Raw genomic sequence first — 24,244 nt, 5'->3', positions numbered from 1 at the left:
TGACATGTACACATAAGGAACTGGTGGACATTGAAATTGGGTCTCAAAAGAACTGTTGGTCCAGAAAGAAACTCACTACAGACTGATCCATCTGCCTGTCAACATAACTATTATTGCTCGTCTCACATTCAGTTCTCATAAGTATATATCTAGTGACATATGATCTCGCTCATCTAGGGGAAATGATAAACAACATAGACTGAGGAACAAGAACAGAACCAGAAGCAAGGAGGCATCGATCGGACTATCGGGCCTCAGAGGGAGGATAGGGGAGGGTGGAGAGAGGGGGAGAGTTCAACCAAAGGACTTGTGTGCATGCATATGAGCCTATCCAACGGTTAAGTTCAACAGGGGGTTGGGGCATGCGTGGGGAGAGGGGTGGGATGGGAATGGGGGGATGAGGACAAATATGTGACACCTTAATCAATAAAAAAATTTAAAAAAAAAAGATTCTCTTTGTCTTTAACCTTTGCCATTTTAATTATGGATTTATCTTGATTGGGACCCTCTGTGCTTCCTGAATTTGTGTGACTTTTTCCTTCATCAGGATAGGGAAGTTTCCTGTCATTATTTCTTCACACATATCTCTATCCCAATCAGTTTCTTCTACCTCTTGTATCCCGATGATGCATTTTCCCAAAGTCCCTTAAACTATCCTTATGCTTTTTAATCATTTCTTCTTTTTCTAGAACTCTTCTTTATTCTAAGAGTGGTTCTAGTTGTTTTCCATGAGTACAATCATATTATCTGAAATTACTCATTATTGTGGTCTCTTTCCTTTTTTAAGTTTCTGTCCTAATACAGAGGTTACCTCTTCTACTAGTAGAAATATAATAGTGATAGAATGAACTTGTAACTTTATTCACTATGATGAACATGATTCCAAGTTTCCTGCATTAAACCTCATACTAGTTCTAGTTTATTGTACATATTTTGTTCTTTATATTCTTGTTCTGTTAATATTTCTAATCTGGAATGGGTTATAATTTACCAAATGCCATTTTAACATCTCCAGAAATTTTGTGTATTTTTTTTTCCTTTGGCCTCTTAATATGATAACCACAACTTCCACTCATTGATCCTCTACTATGTGCCACTGTCCTAAGCACTTTACATACATTTGTTTCTCCTCAGCAAAACCCCATAAAGTGAACAATTACTCCAATAACATCAAGAAAGGGTCAGCAAATTTTCCTGTAAAGAAGCAGGTAGTAAATATTTTAGGCTTTGTGGGCCATATGGTCTTTTTTATAACTACTCAACTCTGTAATCATAACACAAAAGTAGCCATCAACAACACATACATGAATGAGCAAGGCTGTGTTCCAATACAATTTTATTTATAAAAACAAGGTGGCACCCTAGTCTGCACCCAAAGATCAACTTTGTAATAAACTTAGAAGTTAGGTGAAGTGCTCAGGATCACGGCTTAAACTTGTCCAAGATCATAAAGATAGCAATATCAAATTAATTTTTAATTTCTGGGATTCTTATTTTAATGCAAACATATAGAATAAAAATAGATACATTTGATGTAAACTTGCCATATGACTGGTAGATTTTATAACATTGTCTAATCTTCATAGTGACCTTAGAAGTAGAGTTGCCAGATACAATACAAAATGCCCATTGAAAAATGAATTTCTGATAAACAACGAAGAATTGTTTGGTACAAGTATGTCTCAAATACATTGTTTTCTGAAATTCCAATTTGGGCATGTTTTGTTGTTTTTTTCCTGATAAATCTGGGAGTCCTATTTGGAAGGTAAGTGAAGATCCAAATTTGCTATTAAAAATCTGAGGCTCAGAGAAGAGAAGAGATATTTGCACTCTCATGTTTATTGTGGCATTATTCACAATAGCCAAAAGGTGGAAGCAACCTAAGTATCCATTCACAGATCAATGGATAAAAAAAATGTAGTGCATACAAGAATGGAATATTATTGAGCTTTAAAACAGGAAATGCTGTCATATATATGAATGAATCTTCATAAAATTATGCTAAGTAAAATAAGTCACAAAAAAGACAAATACTGTATGATTCCATTTACATGAGGCATCTAAAGTAATTAAACTCATAGAAATAGAAAGTAGAATGATGGTTACCAGAGGCTGAGAGGAAGGGGTGGTGGGGAGTTGTTGTTGGCTGAGTATAGTTTCAGTCATGAAGGATGGGGAAGAGGAAGTCTGGGGATCTGTTCCTAACAATGTGTACTAACAATGTGTACATGATTGACATTGTACTGTACACTTGAACGTTTGGGGGAGGGAGAATTTTGTTTCATTTTTTGACACAAAAAAAAATCAAAACAGGGGAGGGGAAGACAAAATGAGAGGATTACTGAAGGAGGACATTCATCTGGAAATCCTAAGCAGTCAATTTATAACACTAAATTTTGCAGTTAATTTTTTTAAATCCTTACCCAAGGATATACTTATTGATTTTAGAGAAAGGGAGAAAAAAGAGAAACATCGATTGATTGCCTCTCACATATGCCCCAATTGGGGACTGAACCCACAACACAGGCATGTGACATGATGGGGAATCAAACTCGTGACCTTTCAGTGTGTGGGATGATGCTCCAACCAATTGAACTATACCAGCCAGGGCTAAAGTTTAAGTCTTTGTGTTAAGAAAAAAGGATCCATGAGTATGCGGCACATGGTAAATTTTTTTAAATGTTAACTATTACAAATTACTGTTCAGAAGTTGTACTTTGAGTTAATATTGAAGCTAAAAAATGTCAGCATTTATTGCTGTGCAACAGATACTCTCCACAAATTACTCTATTTAATAATAATATGTGGTTGGTAAAATGTGAATTCTGAAGCCACACAGATTTAGCTACTTAAAAGCTATGTGACTTTGGGCAAGCTGTTTCTCTGTCTCTTTTTCTCTATCTGTAAAATGTAGATAATGACAGCATTTATCTCAATGTTTATTTGTGAAGAGTAATGCATTATAGCTATAAAGTGCTTCAAATAGTGTCTGACATAGTAATCACTCAATAAACCGTAGCTATCAATCAATATCCTATATAATAAAGAGGTAATATGCAAATTGACCCTCACATCCTCACACAAGATGGCCACCCCCATGTGGTCAAAGATGGCTGCCACAAGATGGCCGGCAGGGGAGGGCAGTTGGGGAGAACCAGTCCAGCAGGGGAGGGAAGTTGGGGGGGACCGGGCCAGCAGGGGAGGGCAGTTAGGGGCGACCAGGCCGGCAGGGAGGGGCAGTTGGGGGCAACCAGGCCTGCAGGGGAGGGCAGTTGGGGGTGTCTGGGCCAGCAAGGGAGGGCATTTGTGGGCGGCCAGGCCAGCAGGGGAGGGCAGTTGGGGTGATCGAGCCGGCAGGGGAGCAGTTAGGCGTACATCAGGCTGGCAGGGGAGTGTTTAGGGGGTGATCAGGCTGGCAGGCAGAAGTGGTTAGGGGCAACCAGGCAGGCAGGCAGGTGAGCAGTTGGGAGCCAGCAGTCCTGGATTGTGAGAGGAAAATCCGACTGCCTGTTTATTGGGTCTAAACTGGCAGTCGGACATCCCCTGAGGGATCCTAGATTGGAGAGGGTGCAGGCTGGGTGGAGGGACAACCCTCCGACCCCCCACCCCCAAGTGCATGAATTTCGTGCACCGGCCCTCTGGTGTATATAATAATAACAATGTGCCATATGTTTTCACTCAAAGATACAAGCAATCTTGGTCTCTCATATTTTATTGACTGGATTTTCTCCTTCCTTTTAACATTCCTTCCATAACATGGAGAGCCCATATGATATGGATGGTTAAAAAGATAGTGCTTGCCAAAGATGCCATTAACTATGAAAAATTCAAGAGCTGTTTTTATGCTTAATGGTGAAATATGGAACACTGTCCCCTAAAATCAGAAACAAGGCAAAGATGTTTGTTTTCATCATATCTATTCATCACTATAAAGCAATGAGGCAAGAAAAATAAAAGGTAGTTTAGAATTTTTTATTGTTATTGACAGGATTGTATACACAGAAAATCTAAAATAAGCCATAAATATTTGAATAAATATTTAACTTTATAAATGTCACAGGATAAAAGATCAATGTACAAAAATAAATTGCAATTCTATGTGCTAGCCTGAAAAACCAAAAAGAAAATAAATAAAACTATTTACAAAGCAAAACATACTACATACCTAGAAATAAATTAAATAAATGTATTCAATACCTCTTCAATTAAAACTACAAAACACAGTTAAAAGAATTTAAAGATGACCCAGGTAAATGGACAATTATATTACATTTATCATTTTGGAGACTTAATATAAAGCTGTCAATATCATTCCGGTTATTCCATAAATTCATTCAGGTTATTCTATAAAATCAATTCAATTCCAAGCCTGGTCCCAATTTTATTTTAAAATTGATAAGGAGATTCTAAAACTAATAAAGAAACAAATGATGATTAGAGAAGGCAAGTATAGACTCTACTCTGGTTTCTGGATGAGTGTAGGAGCCAGTCTAAACAAATTGGAGTTTTACATTCCATTGGATAACAGTGGGCAAGTGAGCCAATAAGATTCAATTGTAGTAATCATATTGAAATTGTCCCAAATGACCATCACTCTCTTCTCCCTGAGAATCCAACCTGGAAAGAAAGTGGCTTGAATCTTCTGGGGCCGACTATGAAGAGACATAGCCTGCCAAGAAAAATAGTGAATACAGGAAGATGTACAGCAAGATACTGAAACAGAATTCATCCAGATAATTTTTTTTAGCCCCAAGACCTAGCCATGCCTGAAACCAATAATACCCAAGGACTTTCCAGTAATAAAACCAATAGATTCCCTTTATAGCAAACAAATATGAAAAGAGTGAAGACACAAGCCAGAGACTACAAAAAGTTTCCTGCAATATATGTATATATAATATACATATTATAACATATATATAATATATGGCATGTATATGTATGTAACTATAGAGATAGACACACATACAATAAAGGACAAGTAACCAGAAAGAAACCCTTCAAATAAAAAAAAATGGGTAAATGCTTCAACAGATATTCTCATTAAAGATATCTAAAGAGCCAACAAGCACATAAAAAAGTATTCAATATCATTACATGTCAAGTAAATACAAATTACAACCAAAACAAAAAACCAGCACCCATTTATGATAAAAATCCTCAGCAAAGGGGCATCAGAGGAACCATACTTCAACATAGTAAAGGCCACAATATGAAAAATCTACAGCCATCATACTCAATGGGCAAAATCTAAAAGCATTCCCCTTAAGATCAGGAACAAGACAGGGATGTCTGCTTTTACCACTCTTATTCAACATAGTATTGGAAGTCCTAGACACCACAATCAGACAAGAAGACAGCCAAATTGGAAAGGAGGAAGTAAAACTGTCATTATTCGCAGATGACATGATAGTGTACATAGAAAACCTTAAAGATTCCACCAAAAACTACCAGATCTAATAAATGAATGCAGGAATGTAGGAGGATACAAAATTAATATTCAGAAATTGGTACCATTTTTATTTTATTTTAATCTTCACCCAATAATTTATTGATTTTAGAGAGAGAGGAAGGGAAGAAAGAGAAATATCGATATGAGAGAAACATTGATCAGTTGCCTACCATATGTGCCCAAAAGGGGGATTGGACCCACAAGCTAGGCATGTGCCCTGACCAGGAATTGAACACATACCTTTTGGTGTATGGGATGATGCTCCAACCAACTGGGCCACCTGGCCAGGGTTTAGTAGCCTTTTTATACAACTAGAGGCCAGATGCATGAAAATTCGTGCAAGAGTAGCCCTTCCTTCCCCCGGCTGCTGGCACCGGCTTCCCTGTGGCACCTGGGACCCAGGCAGTTTCCCTTCAGCCGCCGGCAGGCACCCAGGACCCGGGCTTCACTCCAGCCCCAGCTTCATCCAGAAGGACATCCAGAATGACGTCCTTTTATTATTATAGATAATGAACTATCAGAATGAGAAACTAAGAAAACAATCCCATTTTATATTGCAACAAAAACATAAGGTACCCAGAAATAAACTTAACCAAGGTGAAAAAAACCACCTGTACATGGACTGGAAGAATTAACATCATTAAAATGTCCATACTACCAAAGCAATCTGTAGATTCGACGCAATTTCTATTAAAATACCAATGCATATTTCACTGACCTAGAACAAATATTTCAAAAATTTACATGGAACCAAAATAGGCCCCAAATAGCACCAGCATTCTTAAGAAATAAAGCTGGAGGGATCATAACACCAGATATTAAACTATACTACAAGGTCACTGTCATCAAAACAGCCTGGTACTGGCACAAGAACAGGCATACAGACCAATGGAACAGGACAGAGCCCAGAAATCAACCCACATCTCTATGGTTAATTCATATTTGACAAGGGAGGCAAGAACATACAATGGAGTAAAAACAGTCGCTTCTATAAATGGTGATGGAAAAATTGGACAGGTATGCAAAAAAGAAAAAAGAAAACTAGACTACCAACTTATACCATATACAAGAATAAATTCAAAGTGGATAGAAAACTTAACAGTCGCAAAATCATAAAAATCCTAAAAGAACATAGGCAGTAAAATCTCAGACATCTCCGATAGCAGTATTTTCTCCTATACATCTCCTAGGCCAAGAGAAACAAAGGAACATATAAGCAAATGGGACTACATCCAATTAAAAAGCTTCAGCACAGCAAAAGAAACTATCAACAAAACAAAAAGGAGACCCACTGTATGGTAGAACATATTTGCCAACAATACATCTGATAAAGGGTTAATTTCCAATATCTATAAAGAACTTATACAACTCAACACTAAGAAGACAAACAACCTGATTAAAAATTGGACAAAGAACCTGAATGGACACTTCTCCAGAGGACATACAGATGACCAATACACATATGAAAAAAAATGCTCCTAGTCCTTAATCCTCAGAGAGAAGCAAATTAAAACTATAATGAGGTATTACCTCACACCAGCCAGAATGGCTGCCATCAATAAATCAACAAACAACTAGTTTTGGTGAGGATGTGGAGAAAAGGAAAACCTGATACACTGCTGGTGGGACTGCAGACTGGTACAGCCACTGTGGAAAACAGTATAGAGTTTCCTCAAAAAATAACAAACAGAACAGCCTGTTGACCCAGTGATCCCACTTCTGGGAATATATCTTAAGAATCTCAAAACACCAAGCAGAAAGGATGTATGCACCACTATGTTCACAGCCGTGTTACTTACAATAGCCAAGATCTGGACAGTGCCCATCGGGAGTGGATAAAAAAAACTGTGGTATCCCTGACCAATTTGGCTCAGTTGATTGGACATCAACTCATGCACCAAAGGTTTGCCAGTTCAATTCCTGCTCAGGACACATGCCCAGGTTGTGGGCACCATCATTGATGGTGAAGGGAGAGATGTGGGGGGAGACATGTGCAGGAGGCAGTTGATCAATGTTTCTCTCTCACATTAATGCTTCTTTCTCGTTTTCACTCTCCCTTCCTCTCTCTAAAAATCAATTTTTAAAAAAATTTTTTTTAAAAAAAGCTGTTACATTTACACAATGGAATACTATGTAGCTGTAAAAAAGAGAAAACTCTAACCTTTTGCAATAGCATGGATGGACCTGGAGATTATTATGCTAAGTGAAATAAGCCAGAGAGAAAGACAAATACCATACGAACTCACTTATATGTGGAATCTAATGAACAAAATAAACTGATGAACAAGACAGAACCAGAGGTGTGGATACATGGAACAAACTGACAGCTGTCAGAGGGAACAGGTAGGGGGGACTGGATGAGAGAACATACGTGCATAACTCATGGACACAGACAACAGTGTGGTGATGGCCAGAGGGAGGGGTGGAGGCTGGATGGAAGTGGGTAAATGGGGGCAGGCAGTGGGGATTAGGACATCTGTAATATTGTCAACAATTTTTAAAAGAAAAAAAATATATTACCACAACTTCCACTCAATGACTAAAATTAGAAAGTGCTGGCCAGATATTTGGAACAATTAGAATTTTCATGCATTGATTTTATAATTAAAGGTGGAATAAACATATTTGAAAAAGCGAAATACCTACCAAACTAAACATGAAGTCTACCCTTTGATTTACTAATCTTATTTTCACGTACAAAGCATTTACCAAGAGAAATAAGTGTAAGTCTGCCAAAAAAAAACAATTAGAAGGCAAAGAAACATTATGTTGAGAAAAGCCAAACATATAACTGTACATGTTGTATTTTAACATATATATAAAGATCAAGAACAAGCAATCCTAATAAATTGTAATAAAAGTCAAAACTGTGTCTTCTTGTTTTGAGATCACAATGAACTTACATAGGTGTATCGTTCCCTTTGGGCAGAGTGACATAATGGGACTGGACTACAGAGATAACAGTGCTGCTCCAAACTGGGGCCAACTCTATAGAATCAGTTGGTGTGCCAGAGGATGGTAATAAATCAGCAAAATGACAATGCGACAACTTGCCCTCAAAACTAAGAAGCTATATACGGCCATGATGGAGAAACTTACAGAGATGTTCGTGGAACTGCTGCTTGTTAGGTAACTTAAGCACTCACTATTCCATTTGAACCAATATTGGTTGGTACGACCAATAATTAGGAAAATGACTGGAAACTAGAGCCCACAGGCACCTATGCATCTGTCTCCCTGTCTCATGGTGTCACTAAACTAAAAATAAGAGATTCTATCCTCTGCCTTCTAATTATCAAACAAACTAGTTTGACAACTCTAACCTGGAACTACATAAGGAAGTGATTCTGGGAAATGAAGTCCCAGCCATGCCAAATTAACACACAGAAGCCAGCCCAACCAGCTTTGCTTCAAACTTTCTTCTCACAAGATCTTTTTACTCTGAAAACATTGGGTCCAATTCCCAGCCATGAGCAAGGACAAAGAACAAAATACAAAAACTACATATCAGATGAGACACTTCTTTCAAGACCTTCACACTTAATTTCTGCTGAAATTACTTATTAGACAGAAAAACCTTTGAGTAGTAAAAACTGATAACTTCACAAACAGTAGTTTTTTAGTAAAAAGGGGGGAAATATTGAGTAGGCAATTTCCAGTACATGTTGTACTAGATCATAATGAAATTACCAATTACAAAAGAAAGTTATAAAAGAAATTACAAATACAAGAGTCCATCCCATAATCACTGCACACTTATTAGAGAACAATGAGAGTTTGTCAGAAACTAATTTTTAAAAAAAGGACCACTGTTGTCTGCATGTGAAAAAATGCACTTTAAGACTTAGTAATGGAAATAATATTTACATCTGAACCAAAATAAAAAGCAACTCAGAATAAAACATATTAGAGCTAAAAGGTATTGAAGGGAAATTTATCACCCTAAATATTCATATCAGAAAATTAAAACCAGAACCCTGGCCAGGCAGCTCAGCTGGTTAGAACACTATCCTGATACCTCAAGGTTGTGGGTTCAATCCCCAGTCAGGGTACCTACAAGAATCAACTAATGGATACATAAATAAATAGAACTAATTGATCTCTCTCTCTCTCTCTCTCTCTCTCTCTCTCAAATCAATATTTCTCTGTTCCTTCCACTCTCTAAAATCAATAAATAAATTTAAAAAAGTTTTAAATTAAAACCAGAAATCAGTGAGCCAACATTCAACTTTAAGGGTAAGACACTGATCTTTGATTCTAGTATGAATTTTCTTATAGACTTATTTCTTATGAATTTTGACCAATAAAATGTGATATTCATGAAGGCATTACCACATGGTTTACAAAGGGTTTCACTCAGTTGTAAATTCTCAAGTCTTCATAAAGATGAGCAACAATTTCCTTTCTTAGTCAGAGGATGTCTCCACAATGTGAAATCTCATATGTTGCCTAAGATTTGAAAAGCTTTGCAGACATTCCCATACTGCTTACATTTATATGTTTTCTCTAGTGTGAGTTTTTACATGTCTTCGAAAGTAGGCAGGGCAGACAAAGGCTTTCCCACATTCTTTACATTCATATGGTTTCTCTCCAGTGTGGCTTCTTACATGTCTTCGAAAGGATGAGGGACAACTGAAGGCTTTCCCACATTCCAGACACTCAAACGGTTTCTCTCCAGTGTGCATTCTGGCATGTACAGTTAGGTATGAAGAATGACGAAAGGTTTTCCCACATTCCTTACATTCATAGGGTTTCTCCCCAGTGTGCGTTCTCATATGAATCCTAAGAGCTGAAGGATAAATAAAGGCTTTTCCACATTTCTTACATTCATAAGGTTTCTCTCCAGTGTGAGTTCTTACATGTACTGTAAGGTGGGAGGAACTAATAAAGGCTTTCCCACATTCCTTACATTCATAAGGCTTCTCTCCACTGTGAGTTCTCAAGTGTTCAGTGAGGGATGAGGAACGACTAAAGGCCTTCCCACATTCCTTACATTCGTATTGTATCTTTCCAATGTGATCTCTCACGTGTGCTCTAAAGGATGAGGGACAACTAAAGGCTTTTCCACATTCCTTACATTCATACGGTTTCTCTCTACTTTGATTTTTCACATGTGTATTAAGGGAAGTTAGAAGATAGAAGGCTTTTCCACATTCCAGACATTCATAGGGTTTCTCTCCAGTATGTTTTCTCATATGGATACTTAAGGAGGAGGGACAATTGTAGGCCTTCCCACATTCCTTACATTTATAGGGTTTCTCTCCTGTATGTGTTCTGACGTGTACAGTGAGTTTTGAGGACTCACTGAAGGCCTTTCCACACTCTTTACATTCGTAAGGCTTCTCTCCAGTATGAATTCTTATATGTATTATAAGATGAGAGGAAGAACTAAAGGCTTTCCCACATTGCTTACATTCATATGGCTTATCTCCACTATGAATTCGTTTGTGTTTGGAGAGTGAGGAGGAGCAACTAAAGGCCTTCCCACATTCCTTACATTCATAAGGCTTATCTCCACTATGGATTCTTTTGTGTTCTGTGAGGGATGAAGAACAGCTAAAGTGTTTTCCACATTCCTCACATTCATAGTTTGTCTTTCCCATGTGAATCTTCATATGTGCCCTAAAGAATGAAGAACAGCCGAAGGCTTTGGTACACTCCTTACATTCATAGGGTTTCTCTTCTGTTGGAGTTTTCATATGCTTCTTGAAACAAGCGAGAAAATGGAAAGCTTTCCCACATTCCTTACACTGATAGGGTTTGCTTCCAGTGTGAGAGCCCATGTGATTCTTAAGGGATAAATGATCCGTGAAGACCTTTTTACATTCATGACATTCATAGGATTTTATCTCAGTAGTTCTTTTGGGCATATTAAGATTTGAAATTTGGTTGAAGGTTTGTCCACACTGATTTTCTTCATTATGTTCATAGATGTCCTCCACCACATTACTTCTTTCAAAAATAAAAAGCACATTATTAGTAATAAATACATTTTTACCATTTTCAGTAACTATGTATGTTTTTGCCCTGTCAAGTTATAAGCTGAAAGTTCTCACAAAGGGCTCTACAATAGCCAATATTTATCACTGAATTTTTATTAATCGGATTTTACTCATAATTGCTTACAACTGTCAAACATTGAAGATCTGTCTCATTTGGGGGGGGGTAATATCTTATGAAAATTCTTTATGAAATCACAATTTTTGACCAAGTTTTATGTACATGCTTTTTAAATTTCATGACTTTTTAAGATTCTCTTCTGAGGTACCACTTTCTTTTATATGAATGGCACTCACCTCAAATGTCTCTTGGGGTTTTTGTTTTTATAATCAATGTAATGGTATTCCCAGTTTTTGTACAAAATGGATGACCAGGAATCATCCTTTTTGAATCTTTCTATTCTCTGTTGATTGGATGCTTTTTCTCCATAAATGTCTTGCGAAGTGACTGATTCATTACTTTTAAGTTGAGTCTCCAAACCTGAAACAAAAGGTAAAGGTACCTATGAGCAAAGGGCTTTTGGCACTATGGCTATTTCAAGACTTTGATACTATGGCTGTTTCAAGACTTTGGTAATAAGCACAAGGGTCAATATGGTAAGCAACTGACTAAAAAATAATTCCATGAAGACTGAGACTGATGGTAACATGAATAGAGTATTATTAGGAGAATAAAACAAAAAGGAACTGGATAAAATGTACATGAACAAATACTAACTTACAAAGAAGAAAGTCTTTTCCAAAAACAAACAAAGTGTGAGAGGACTAATAAAATGTCATAACAGTAATCAATGGTGTCTGTGGAAAATCTGCCTCTCAGACAAAAGTTTCATTTTGCTTTTATTTTATGTTTCCAAATGTAATATCCTCCACCAGGACAATTTCTCACAAGAATTCTTGCCTTCCTGGTGCTCCCCATGGATAGTCCCTCTCTTTGATATCTCCAGGTCCTCCTCTTGTTTCCACTGGGAGATCAGACAGGGTGTATGTACTGGATACCCTATTAATGCAGAAAGGCATATCACATGAAAGAAAACAATGAGGAACCATACACATATCCATGAGACAAGGAAAAACTTCGGTCTTCTGATACTATAAAGATGGGGCAAGTGTGAATTTTACTGCAACAAAATGTTTGTCCAAAGAATTTTTAAGGGGAGGAGGAGTTGTGACATAGCCTCTGATGTCTAGAACTGATCTGACTTTCATATCTAATCCTCAGTATTACTAGAAGTTGGTCTGCTACTTACAACCAGGACATTTTGTTCTCCTGCTGAACACAAATAATCTCACAGAATACCAATCTTAGACAAGGTTACTCTGATACCATTGTAAAATGAAATAAGACCATTTCAAAATTTAGCCTAAGAACAGGCAAAAATTTAGTCTAAGGACAGGCACTATGCCACCCACAAAATACCCAATTATAGACTTTTCCCCACTTTCTATTAGCATCCAATCTACCCAAGTGAGTTCAATACAAGTGGGTTAAACAGTGTTCACCCAAAATCCATATCCAGCCGTGGCCGGTGTGGTTCAGCAGTTGAAGCATCAGCCCACGCACCAAAGGGTCATGGGTTCAATTCCTGGTCAAGGGCACGTACCTGGGTTTCAGGTTCACTCCCCACCCCATATGGGAGGCAACCAGTCAATGTGTCTCTTACATTCTGTCTCCCTCTATCTATCTATCTCTAGCTCTATCTCTCCTCCTTCCTTCCATCCTTCCACTCTCTGAAAAAAAGCAATGAAAAAAATATCCTCATGTGAAAATTAACCAAAAAAAATTTTATTTTTAATCCATGTCTAAATAGATTAATGAAACAGAATAGAGTTCAGAAATAGACCCATAAAAATAGTCAACTGATTTTTTAAAAAAGGAGCAAAGGCAATACAATGGAGAAAAAAATAGTCTTTTTAACAAAGACTAGAACTAGATATTAACATTCAAAAAATGAATCCAGACACAAACGTTATACTCTTCACAGAAATTGATTACAGACCTAAATTTAAAATGTAAAACTATAAAACTCTTAAAAGATAATAGGAGAAAAATCTAGATGACTTGGGAATGGCAATGGGCTTGGCAATGACTTGCTAGATACAACACCAAAGGCATCGTCTACAAAAGGAAGAATTGATAAGAGCATATGCCCAGGTTACAGGCTCAGTCTCCAGTAGGGGGCGTAAAGGAGGCAGCCGATCAATGATTCTCTCTCATCATTGATGTTTCTATTTCTTTCTCTCCCTCTTCCTTACTCTCTGAAATCAATAAAAATATCTTCTTTTAAAAATAGTTAAAAAAAAAAAAAAAAAGCAATGAGATACCACCATATATCTATGAGAATGGCCAAAATCTGAAACACTGACAACACCAAATGCTGGTTAGGATGTGGAACATCAGGAATTCTCATTCATTGCTGGTGGGAATGCAATATGGTGCAGCCACCTTGGAAGACAGGCTGTGTTTTTTTAAAAAAACTAAACATAACATTCCCATAGATCAGACAATCCTGCTCTTTTGACTTTACCCAAATGAGTTGAAAACATGTCCAAACAAAATTTGCACACACATTTACAGAAGCTTTATTCATAATTGCCCAAAGTTAGAAGCAGTAAAGATGCCCTTCTGTAGGTGAATTGATAGATAGATGGTGGTACACCAAGACAACGGAATATTATATTCAGTGCTAAGAAGAAATGAACTGCCAAGAAATAAAAGAACTTTAAATGCATGTTACTAACTGAAAAAAGCCAATGTGAAAAGGCTACATACACGTATAATTCCAAATACATGACATTCTCAAAAAGAGAAAACTATGGACATAGTAAAAACATCCATACTTGCCAGGAGTTAAAAGGGAAGGAGGGATGAATCGACTGGGCACAGAGGATTTAGGACAGTAAAACTACTCTGTATGATATTATGACAGTGGGTATGTCATCATATATTTGTCCAAACCGTAGAAGGTACAACACCAAGAGTGAAGCCCGATGTAAACTATGGACTCAGGTGACGAGGATATGTCAATGCAGGTTCATCAATTGTAACAATAACCCACTCTGATGGGGGATATTGGTAGCAGGGAAGGCTGTGCATGTGTAAGGGTAAAGGGGTACATGGGAAATCGCTATACCTTCTGTTCAATTTTGCTGTGAACCTAAAACTGCTCTAAAAATAAATAAATGTTTGTGGGTGGAGTTTTTTTAAATTCGTGTGCAGAACCTCAGAATGCTTCCTTATTTGGAAATAGGGTCATTGCAGATATAATCACATTAAGCTGAAGTTATACTGGAGTAGGGTGGGCCCTAAATCCAATAACTAGTGTCCTTACACAGAAGGAGAGACTTAGAGACAGAGAGAAGATGGGCTGAGATCAGAGCAATGTATCTGCAAGTCAAGAATACCAAGGATTTATTTCTGGCCACCACCAAAAGCCAGGAAGAGACGGGCAGGATTTTTTCCAAAGAGCTTTCCGAAGGGGCAAGGCCCAGCTGACACCTTGATTTTGGACCTCCAGATTCAGAAATGTGAAAGAACAGGTTTCTTTTGTTTTTAGTCATCCAGTTTGTAGTATTTTGTTACAAAAGGCCCAGTAAACTAATACAGCCTGCTTGCATAGACCCCTCCCCCAATCACTCAACCAAAGTTCAAATCCTAGAATATGTACTTTTTAATACCCTCTTACTATGACACCCCACAGCTCCCTATGTCATGTGCTCTCCCTTGAAGCACCGAATAATTAACCCTTCTTGTTTAACGTTAGGTATGTTGCCAGTGGTCTTTTAGTAAAGGGCATTAATGGCAGCAAATTCTCAAAAGGTCCCAAACCATAAACCTCCCTGGGTCACTAAGAGACCCCTCAAATCGATGCCCCCCTATATATACATACATATATATATAATTGATTTCAGAGGGAAAGGGAGAGGGAAAGAGATAGAAACATTAATGATGAGAGAGAATCATTGATTGGTTGCCTCCTGCACACCCCCCACTGGGCATGTGCCTTTGACTGGAATCGAACCCAGGACCCTTTAGTCCACAGACCGACGCTCTATCCACTGAGCCAAACCAGTTAGGTATGCCCACACTTTCAACCACAATAAAAAGTCAGTTCAGCACACAGATATTTATTTTCATGGTGAAGCCCCTAGACTACAGGTTCCTTGGTGTCAGTGACCATGTCTATCTTATTCACCAATGAATTCCAATTCTTCAGCCCAAATCCTAGCATAAGGAATAAGGTGGAGTTGTCAGATTTGTTTTCTAAACAACTAAATAAAGGAATGCTGCTATTCTTACCGAGCGAGGCCAGGTTCCGGAAGTTCTCCAGCATCACCTCTCTGTAGAGGCTCCTCTGAGCACGATCCAGCAAAGCCCACTCCTCCTGGCTGAAGTCCACAGCAACATCCTCAAAGACCACTGACTCCTGAAACATCCCACATATTCTGATCAGAAAGGTATCAACTCCCCAAATGTGTTCAGGAGGATGGATGATGCTGACAATACAGGAGAAAGGGACTGAGCATCCAGTCATGGGAAGTTCTAAAGATTTTATGGTCTCCTAACATCAACCCCTGGACTCAGCCATCAGATCTTTCTCCCCACACATCCTTCCTGACTGATCAAATCCTGTCTCCCAGACGGAATGAAACTTCTAAAACACTCAATTTCTCTCTCCATGGTTCAATGGTAAACAATTCCAATCTTATAATGATCCAGAACAGTCCAGGGCATATAGCAAAAATGAGATAACTGGTCTAAAAATTAAATACAGCAGGTCCTCGAATGACTTCATTTTGTTATAATGATGAGGAGATGCTGTGAGAACTTAACTCATCTATATCAATCTCTGGTGAAACTGGTTTCCGTATCCGTTGTTTTGCTTTAAGTCGCAGAACCTACCAACAATGTTAAGTGAGAAACAATTTCACCTGCTTCCTTCTCTCCCACTATAGCAATCAGCACAACATGAAACGAAGGGTCAAATCTGGATGAGGTTTTAATGAATAAAAATGCACTGAGAGAAAGGGAGCTTTCCCTTATTTTCATAAACCCGAGAGGCCGAGAAGCCTGCAGACAGCACAACTTTTCAACCCAGGCCCCCAGCTGGCCGTATTTTCTTAGACTCTAGGCCAGGGCTAAATCCAGCCTACCACCTGTTTGTGTAAGTAAAGTTTTATTGGAACACAATCAAACATGTTTATATGATGTCTATGGCTGCTATCACACTACAGTGACCGAGTTGAGTTCCAACAGAAACTCAGGCCTTCAAAGCCTAACATACTATGTGGCCCAACAAAGAAACAGGTTGCTGATCCCTGCTCTAAACAATCAGACCGATGAACTGGTGACATGGGAATATTCTTTTGGAGAATTATTAGCTCCTACCTACCTGTGTCATGTTTTTCTGTGACTCAGCAGCTCTTCTTTCTTCGTCCATTCATGAAGAAAGGCAGACGATTGAGAAGTTATGGCTGAGGCAGGAGAAAAAAGACATCACAATTTAGATCTCCCCACAATTTGCACACTCATGAGCTTGGATGCTGCAGCACATTATGAGTTACCATTCCACCCAAAACACACACACACACACACACACACACACACACACACACACACACACACAGTACCCACACATGCACATGCATTCACCCAAGCAAGCACACGCTGATCTTGTAAGAAAGTGGAGCAATGTTACCTCGTGCAGAGCTAGAAACTATGCTCTGGTTCTTGTTGGCCTTTTTTTCTTTTAAAAAAAAAAAAAAGGTTAATAGTCCCATTTTACAAGTAAGTTAACTGAACTCTAAAAACTTAGCTAATACTAAAATCAATTTGCCCATGATAATGAAAAGCATTAAAAGTTCCAGGCAATACCTTCAACCTTAAGAATATCCTAAGAATATACACTCTGTCTCAAATCCAAGAAAGCACTGACTTCTGGGTGCTCCGTTCCCAATATTCCTTACTTCTGCACCCCTCGGCAAGCTAACAGGCATTACTGCTCAGCCCCTGATCACTGGACTTTTCCCGCCATGGGATGCAGGATCCCTGAAACCTGGTTTATGAGAGAATCAACTAACTAAATTCCACACAAGGAAGCAGAGAAGACTACCACGCTATAATCCTCCTGCTAAATGCTGTCTGTACAGAAGCAGAAAATAATACTTAAGTGAAGTGAGGAATGTGCGTCATCTCTGATAGTAATATCTACAGTGCTATTTCACAAATTTCAAATAATGAAAACACAACTGTTTCTTCCACTGCAGTGGGTCACGTATGTATTTTAGAGCCAATAAAAACTGAATAGTCCACCACAGATTTTACTATAATAATATCTTCCATGTGAGCAACCATGATGTGAGAACGACTTTGCAAAGAGATGCCCACATCTTTGCAAAGAAATTATTTATATCTCATAGAAACTCTGCAAATCAGATATTATTACAACTAATTTATAGCTGAGGAATCTTAGAGTCAATTAACCACGCACTCAATGTTACCCAATTAGAAAGCTGCTCTCTCAGGGTGTGTGTGCAGGTCTATTTATCTCAAGTCCAAATGGCCAATGAGCATATTTCTGAACGTATACCTTACAACCTAGTTGTTAGTGAGGCCCTTGTTCCCTAACATTACCAGGGTCTGTCCTGAACCCTGTTGGACACACTGTGCAGAGCAGACAAATGAAGTAGTCTGTTCCAAGGTTTTATCTTTGAGCTCCTTCTCTTGACTAAGGATGCTTCTCTTAATGCCCCTACTGCCTGCTCCTTCACTGCATATTTATTTATGTAATATTTCCCCTGATCCTATTACATGCAGTCACAGGAGATGCAGCACTGAACAAAAGAGAAAAATACTGAAGCACATGGACTTCATAATTTTTTTAAGGGAGGGCAGTAAATTAACAAAATATCAAGTGGTGGTAGTATATGCTATATAAAAATGCAGTGCATTGTAGGGATAAGGAGATGCACACATACTTATCTTAGGGAGTCAGGGCTACTATATGGCAGGATAGAAGCAGAAAATTAAAATAACTGTTTCAGAAAACAATGGAAATCCATAGCTGGTGTGGTATATATATATTTATCCTATCTAATAATAGACAAATATGCAAATTGACCATACCTCCGACACGCCCACAAGCCACGCCCGCCATCCAATCAGAGCGAGTAGGCAAATTAACCCAAACCAAGATGGCTACAGCCACAGAGAGCAAGGTTTCCTAAGTAATAGAGGAAGCCAAGCTTTCCGCCTGCCCTGGCCAGGCCTAAGCCTCCACTCAAGCTACAAAGTTTCAATTATAGAAGGTAAACAAATTCAAACAAATGGCGGCAGAATGGAGTTTGAGAGAGCAGGCCAGGGTTGCTGCCGGCAACAGGGGAAGCAAAGCTTTCCGCACACCCTGGCTGGGCCCACCCGCTTAAGGCAACAAAGTTTCAATTATAACCCCAACACAAATGGCTGCTGGCCTCGGAGGGAGCCCCAGGCTTGGCTCTGCTCCAGGCTACAAAGTTTCAATTGTAGAAGGAAAATAAATTCCAGATACCAGGGCCTCTGCTTGGGTTGCCAGGGGGTGTGGCCGGCCTGCAAACCACTACAGGCCCCTCGCTCAGGCCACCCCACACCCCAAGGGAACCCCCATCTGATCCGGGATGCCCTTCAGGGCAAACCAGCTGGCCCCCACCCCTGTACCAGGCCTCTATCCTATCTAATAGAAGAGTAATCTGCAGATTGATCATCACTGCAACACACAATATCGCTGCCCCCATGTGGTCAAAGATCCTGCCCCCATGTGGACACAAGATGGCCACCACAAGATGGCCAGCAGGACAGGGCAGTAGGGAGGCACCCGGCCTGCAAGGGAGGGTAGTTGAGAGGGACCAAGCCTGCAAGGGAGAGCAGTTGGAGGTGATCAACCCTGCAGGAGAGGGCAGTTAGGGGTGACCAGGCCAGCAGAGGAGGGAAGTTGGGGGCAAACAGGCTGGCAGCAGAGTGGTTAGGGGGTGATCAGGCTGGCAGGCAGAAGTGGTTAGGGGCAATCAGGAAGGCAGGCAGGCAAGCAGTTGGGAGCCAGCAGTCCTGGATTGTGAGAGTGATGTCCGACTGCCGGTTTAGGCCCGATCCCACCAGGCAGTCGGACATCCCTTGAGGGGTCCCATATTGGCGAGGGTACAGGCTGGGCTGAGGGACAACCCCCCCTCCATGCACGAATTTCGTGCACCGGGCCTCTAGTATACTTATAAATACCATCAATTCCCAGAGAAGAAAATATCAGTATCAACAGGCTAACTACTGACTTATAAGGCTGGGAAAAGAAGAGCATAAAGGGTTAGAAAGAAAAGTGAAAACGAGGCATAATTAATGATACTTTAAAAAACTAATAAACAGAATCAGAAAAGGTAGCAATCTGTCCTTTGAAAATGAATGAAGTCGACAAACCCATGGCAATTCTAAAAACAACAGGGCACAGATAAAGGAAGTTAGGAATAAGTCACAATTTCAGATGTTACCAGGGAGATTATAACAAAAAAAAAAAAAAAACTAAGGGATTAGATATGAAAACGTACAGGTAATGAATAAATTTTGAGAGAGAGAAATACAATTTTCCAGCAATTATTTAAAATAAATACAGAACTTGATTATATTCAATCATTAAAGAAAAAAAATCTCCAATTTAAAACATACCCATGTAAGAAGTAAAAGTTACAAATAGTTTTACCAACAGGCTCACCAAATAAGTAAAATATTCAAAATTCCACGGGTGGGGGAGGGGGGACTATTTTCTCCAGTATTTCCAAGACCAGAAAAATATAACTTAAAAAAAGATATCCTACACATCAGTGCAAATAACATATTAGTATAGTCAAGAAATGAAAAATAAATATATTAATCACAAACCAAGTTCGTTTCATCCTAAGAATAAAATGTGGTTGAAAATGGAATCATCAATTAATAAAATTCACCACATTAACAGAAAAAGATCATACACAGTTTGATTTACTAGACACAAACTAGTGATTGATCTATATTAATGTTCATTGGTGATAACAATTTAACCCACCAGAACTAGAAGGGAACGAGTTTTACTAGGAAAAAAATCCACAAATACCTACAGTAAACATCCTACTTAAGGGTAGAATAATTCCCTCTGGGATCAGACACAACGAAAGGATACAAATTCCATGCTATTTTACATTGAACTGGATGAAGGTCCTGGCAGTACAATAAAGTAAAAAAGAAATACAAGGTACAAGGAGGTGGGGGGAGGGGGGAGGCTGAAACTGACAGTTGATCACACTTTTGTGTGTGAAATTCAAAAAAAAATCTAAATGATTAAAATGCATTGCTGCATTCGGCGCGGAGGATTATAAGGGTATTTAATAATCAGTTCACTGTTATGCACCTGAATATAATGTAGCTGTGCTCGCTTCGGCAGCACATACATGAAATATAATGTAGCAAACGGATGCCCTCGGCCGGGTAAAAGTAAGGTTTAATGCTATCTCTTGCTCTAGGAGGGAAGAGCTGGGGACGTAGTTGAGGCAAATGTCAGCCGTGCTCACCGAACACGCCGCCGAAATCCACCGATCAGCGCAGAGACAACGAGGCGAGGCTCTCGTCCCGTGACCCGAATGGCAGGGATGCTTTTCCTTTTTGGAAAGAGAGCAAAGGACGCTTTGGGAGGAGAATTAAAGGTGATTCTCCAATCTCCTTCGCTCTCACTCCGCCTGCTGGACGCAGCCCAGAGTCCCCGGTGCAGAGAGTTAGGGACGCGCACCCAGCCGCGAGCGGGGCGGACCCGGCTCAGGAAACGGCGCGGCGACGGGAGGGAGGCCCGGGCGCGGGGTCCCGGCGGCAGCCACCCTGTGATCGCTGGCCTCCCCAGGGCCGAGCTCTCCGCTTCCGACGCTGGGGACCTGGGGGAGGCCGCACCGAAGCCGCGGAGGCTGAGGACCCGGGTGAAAATTGACCTCGGCCGCCTGGAGGGTGCGGGGAGACCAGGCCGGCCGCTCGCGCACGCGCAAAAGCAAGCATGGGCTTCCGGATTTTGCGCTGCACCCAGCAAAAGAGGCGGGGGCTCGGGAGCTGGGAAATGGGGGTACCAGAGGCGGAGGGACTGGCAGGGGTAGGGAGCGGGGCGGGGGTGCTTCCAGCTTTGAGTGGCGAGCTGCCAATTTCCTCCCAGAAGAGACCCGGTTGGGTCCTGGGACCGGATCAGCGCAGGAGATGGGGGTTGGATGTCGGTGGGGCGGGACCAGGTCAGGGGGGCGGGACCAGGTCAGGGGGACGGGCTTAGTTGAATATTCAGAGAGGCGGGGCTTTCGGTGGGGCCAGGCCAGGGGCGGGACTGAGGTAGACCCCAGGGCTAGAGGCGAGGTAGGGCCTCCAATCCAGGCTTTCCAGAACTGGAGAATAGGACACAAAACGTAAGCCTATAGCCCAGTGGTCGGCAAACTCATTAGTCCACAGAGCCAAATATCAACAGTACAACGATTGAAATTTCTTTTGAGAGCCAAATGTTTTAAACTTAACCTTTTGCACTCGGATGTCGAGTGTGACTCCACACGGTTAGCATTAGAATAAAGAAATCGAGAAAAAAGCAAGCGAGTGCAAAGGGTTAAACTTCTTCTAATGCCACTTCTTCAAAATAGACTCGCCCAGGCCGTGGTATTTTGTGGAAGGGCCACACTCAAGGGGCCAAAGAGCCGCAGTTTGCCAACCACGGGCCTATACCGATCCATGAGACCTCCCTTCCACCCAGTCAGTCTTCTCATTAGAATGTGCCAGCCTCTGCAACACTCCTGTCCTCTTTTTTTAAAAAAGGCCGTGGATATTGTTTTGTAAAAAACTTAAGGTCTGTAAACTGGAGTGTGTGCCCACATTTCTTGTGGCCCCTAACTCTGATGCTGTTCTGGCTTTTTACCTCTAAAATCAACACACTTCACAGTAGTCGGACTCTCTGTTCAACCTCCTCTACTATTCCTTTACATCTGTATTTCCAATACCTTTCCACTTTCACATGCCAAAACAATACACCTGCGCTCTGATGCTACTGGTGCTCACTAAAGGCCCTTCGGGCTTCCTTCCGGTTCTCAGCCATAATTGTCACCGACCCCTTGCAGGTCAGGGACCCAAAATCGCAGTTCTGCCCAGTGTAGCTCGTACCAATAGAACAAAACTGTGTTTGGTAAAGCAGATCAGAATGTTTAGTCTTTGGCCAAGGAACGGAGAAGGAGCTAAAGCTCTAAAAAATGCCTTCTGCCTGATTCTGGGGAATTGGGAACGTAGGTATTTTCAAGGGAGGAGATCTCAGTTCTGGGATTTCCCAGGGAGCATGCGCAGTTCCCAAACATTCTGGGAACATGCCTAGCCATGCATTTCATGTTTTATTTTAATGTGAAATCTCCACCGCTGGGTGTGATTTTCAGTATGCTAATGAAGAAAAGTTTGTCAAGAGGTCACTTGGGAAGGGGTTTCAGGCGCTATCTTGGATATTTCCAGTGCAAACCTGTTTCTTAGCTGTGGTCTTTAAGTTTCTTATCTGGTTCCTGACCACGGGCTTAGCTACCCTCCTTGGGATTTCTGTTTGTTAGTTTTTAACAAGTTCAGCCTGCTTTTGTCAAGGGATATATTAGAGAGAATACAAGAAAACTAATAGAAGTTCAAAGATAAATAATGTGACATAATCTCCCAGACTTCCAACCTCCCTCTTCTACCTTAATTCTACATGTAGATGAATTCCTTTTATGTTCAGCTGATCTAACCTCTTCTCAACAGGAATCTCTTTATCTCTGGAAAACTTTAGCTATATAATGACATAAAGTTTATGAGCATAAATTACAATACAATCAGACTACAGGTTCACCAGTCAATGACAACCCTGGGAAGCAAGTCTCTCACACCAGAGAATTACAGCCATTCAAAATTTCCTCCCCTTTTACCAAGACAACTTAGACTCTTAGAGGATTCTCAAGACTTACTGTGGCCCTAACTGGTTTGGCTCAGTGGGTACAGCGTCGGCATTTGGACTGAAAGGTCCCAGGTTCAATTCCGGTCAAGGGCATGTACCTTGGTTGCGGGTACATCCCTAATAGGAGGTGTGCAGGAGGCAGCTGATCGATGTTTCTAACTCTCTATCCCTCTCTCTTCCTCTCTGTAAAAAATCAATAAAATGTATTTTTTTAAAAAGACTTACTGTAAACTGCATTACCAACTTAAATAGTCTGCCTCCTTCTATGACATGATTAATGACACACCTGGATCTCTGCTGTGGGGAAGTCACTGCACAGTTAGCCTTTGACCAACTCAAGGCTACTATTGAAAAGTCAATCAGAGGAAGACAAATATCACCTGATCTCACTTATTTGTGGAGTCTAATAAACAAACTGAATTGACCAATAAAATAAGACCCGATGTGGGGCTATACCTTAATGTGGAGATCAGGGGGATAAGAAGAGATAAACCAAAGAACTTTTATACTTACTAGAGGCCTAGTGCATGAAATTCATGCACAGGTAGGATCTATAGGCCTGGCCAGCGATCAAGGCCAATCAGGGTCTTCCAGCTGCTGGCTGGGGTTTTCCTTCCCTGGCTGCAGGCTTCTGGCCAGGGCCTTCCTTCATTCCGTGCCACCCCCTGGTGGTCAGAGCATGTCATAGCAAGCAATTAAACTCCGGGTCTCCCAGTCGAACTCGAGGGGACACTTTGCATATTAGCCTTTTTATATATATAGATATGCATAGCCCAAGGACACGGGCAATAAGGTGGTGAAGACCAGGGGGGAGGGACTGG

At 40.4% G+C, this 24,244-nt stretch overlaps 2 protein-coding genes across 2 annotated transcripts; both read right to left on the bottom strand.

Annotated features, from left to right (window-relative positions):
* Positions 1-1,160: 1,160 nt before the first annotated feature.
* On the bottom strand, positions 1,161-21,510 carry LOC103301186 (zinc finger protein 699). Its single transcript, XM_054717453.1, has 6 exons — positions 21,016-21,510; positions 16,845-16,926; positions 15,752-15,878; positions 12,341-12,451; positions 11,749-11,932; positions 1,161-1,194 (listed from the first exon to the last, which is right to left on the bottom strand). The coding sequence occupies exons 2-6, from the start codon at positions 16,890-16,892 to the stop codon at positions 1,182-1,184; spliced, it is 483 nt and encodes a 160-aa protein (XP_054573428.1). The 5' UTR covers positions 16,893-16,926; positions 21,016-21,510; the 3' UTR covers positions 1,161-1,181.
* ZNF699 (zinc finger protein 699) lies at positions 9,946-11,322 on the bottom strand. Its single transcript, XM_054718094.1, has one exon. It carries the CDS (start codon positions 11,320-11,322, stop codon positions 9,946-9,948), a length of 1,377 nt encoding a protein of 458 aa, XP_054574069.1.
* Positions 21,511-24,244: the final 2,734 nt, after the last annotated feature.

Source organism: Eptesicus fuscus, chromosome 6, assembly GCF_027574615.1.
Source record: "Eptesicus fuscus isolate TK198812 chromosome 6, DD_ASM_mEF_20220401, whole genome shotgun sequence".
NCBI classification, from domain to species: domain Eukaryota; kingdom Metazoa; phylum Chordata; class Mammalia; order Chiroptera; family Vespertilionidae; genus Eptesicus; species Eptesicus fuscus.
The sequence above is the reverse complement of the archived record's forward strand: the minus strand, read 5'-3'. Positions and strand labels throughout refer to the sequence as shown.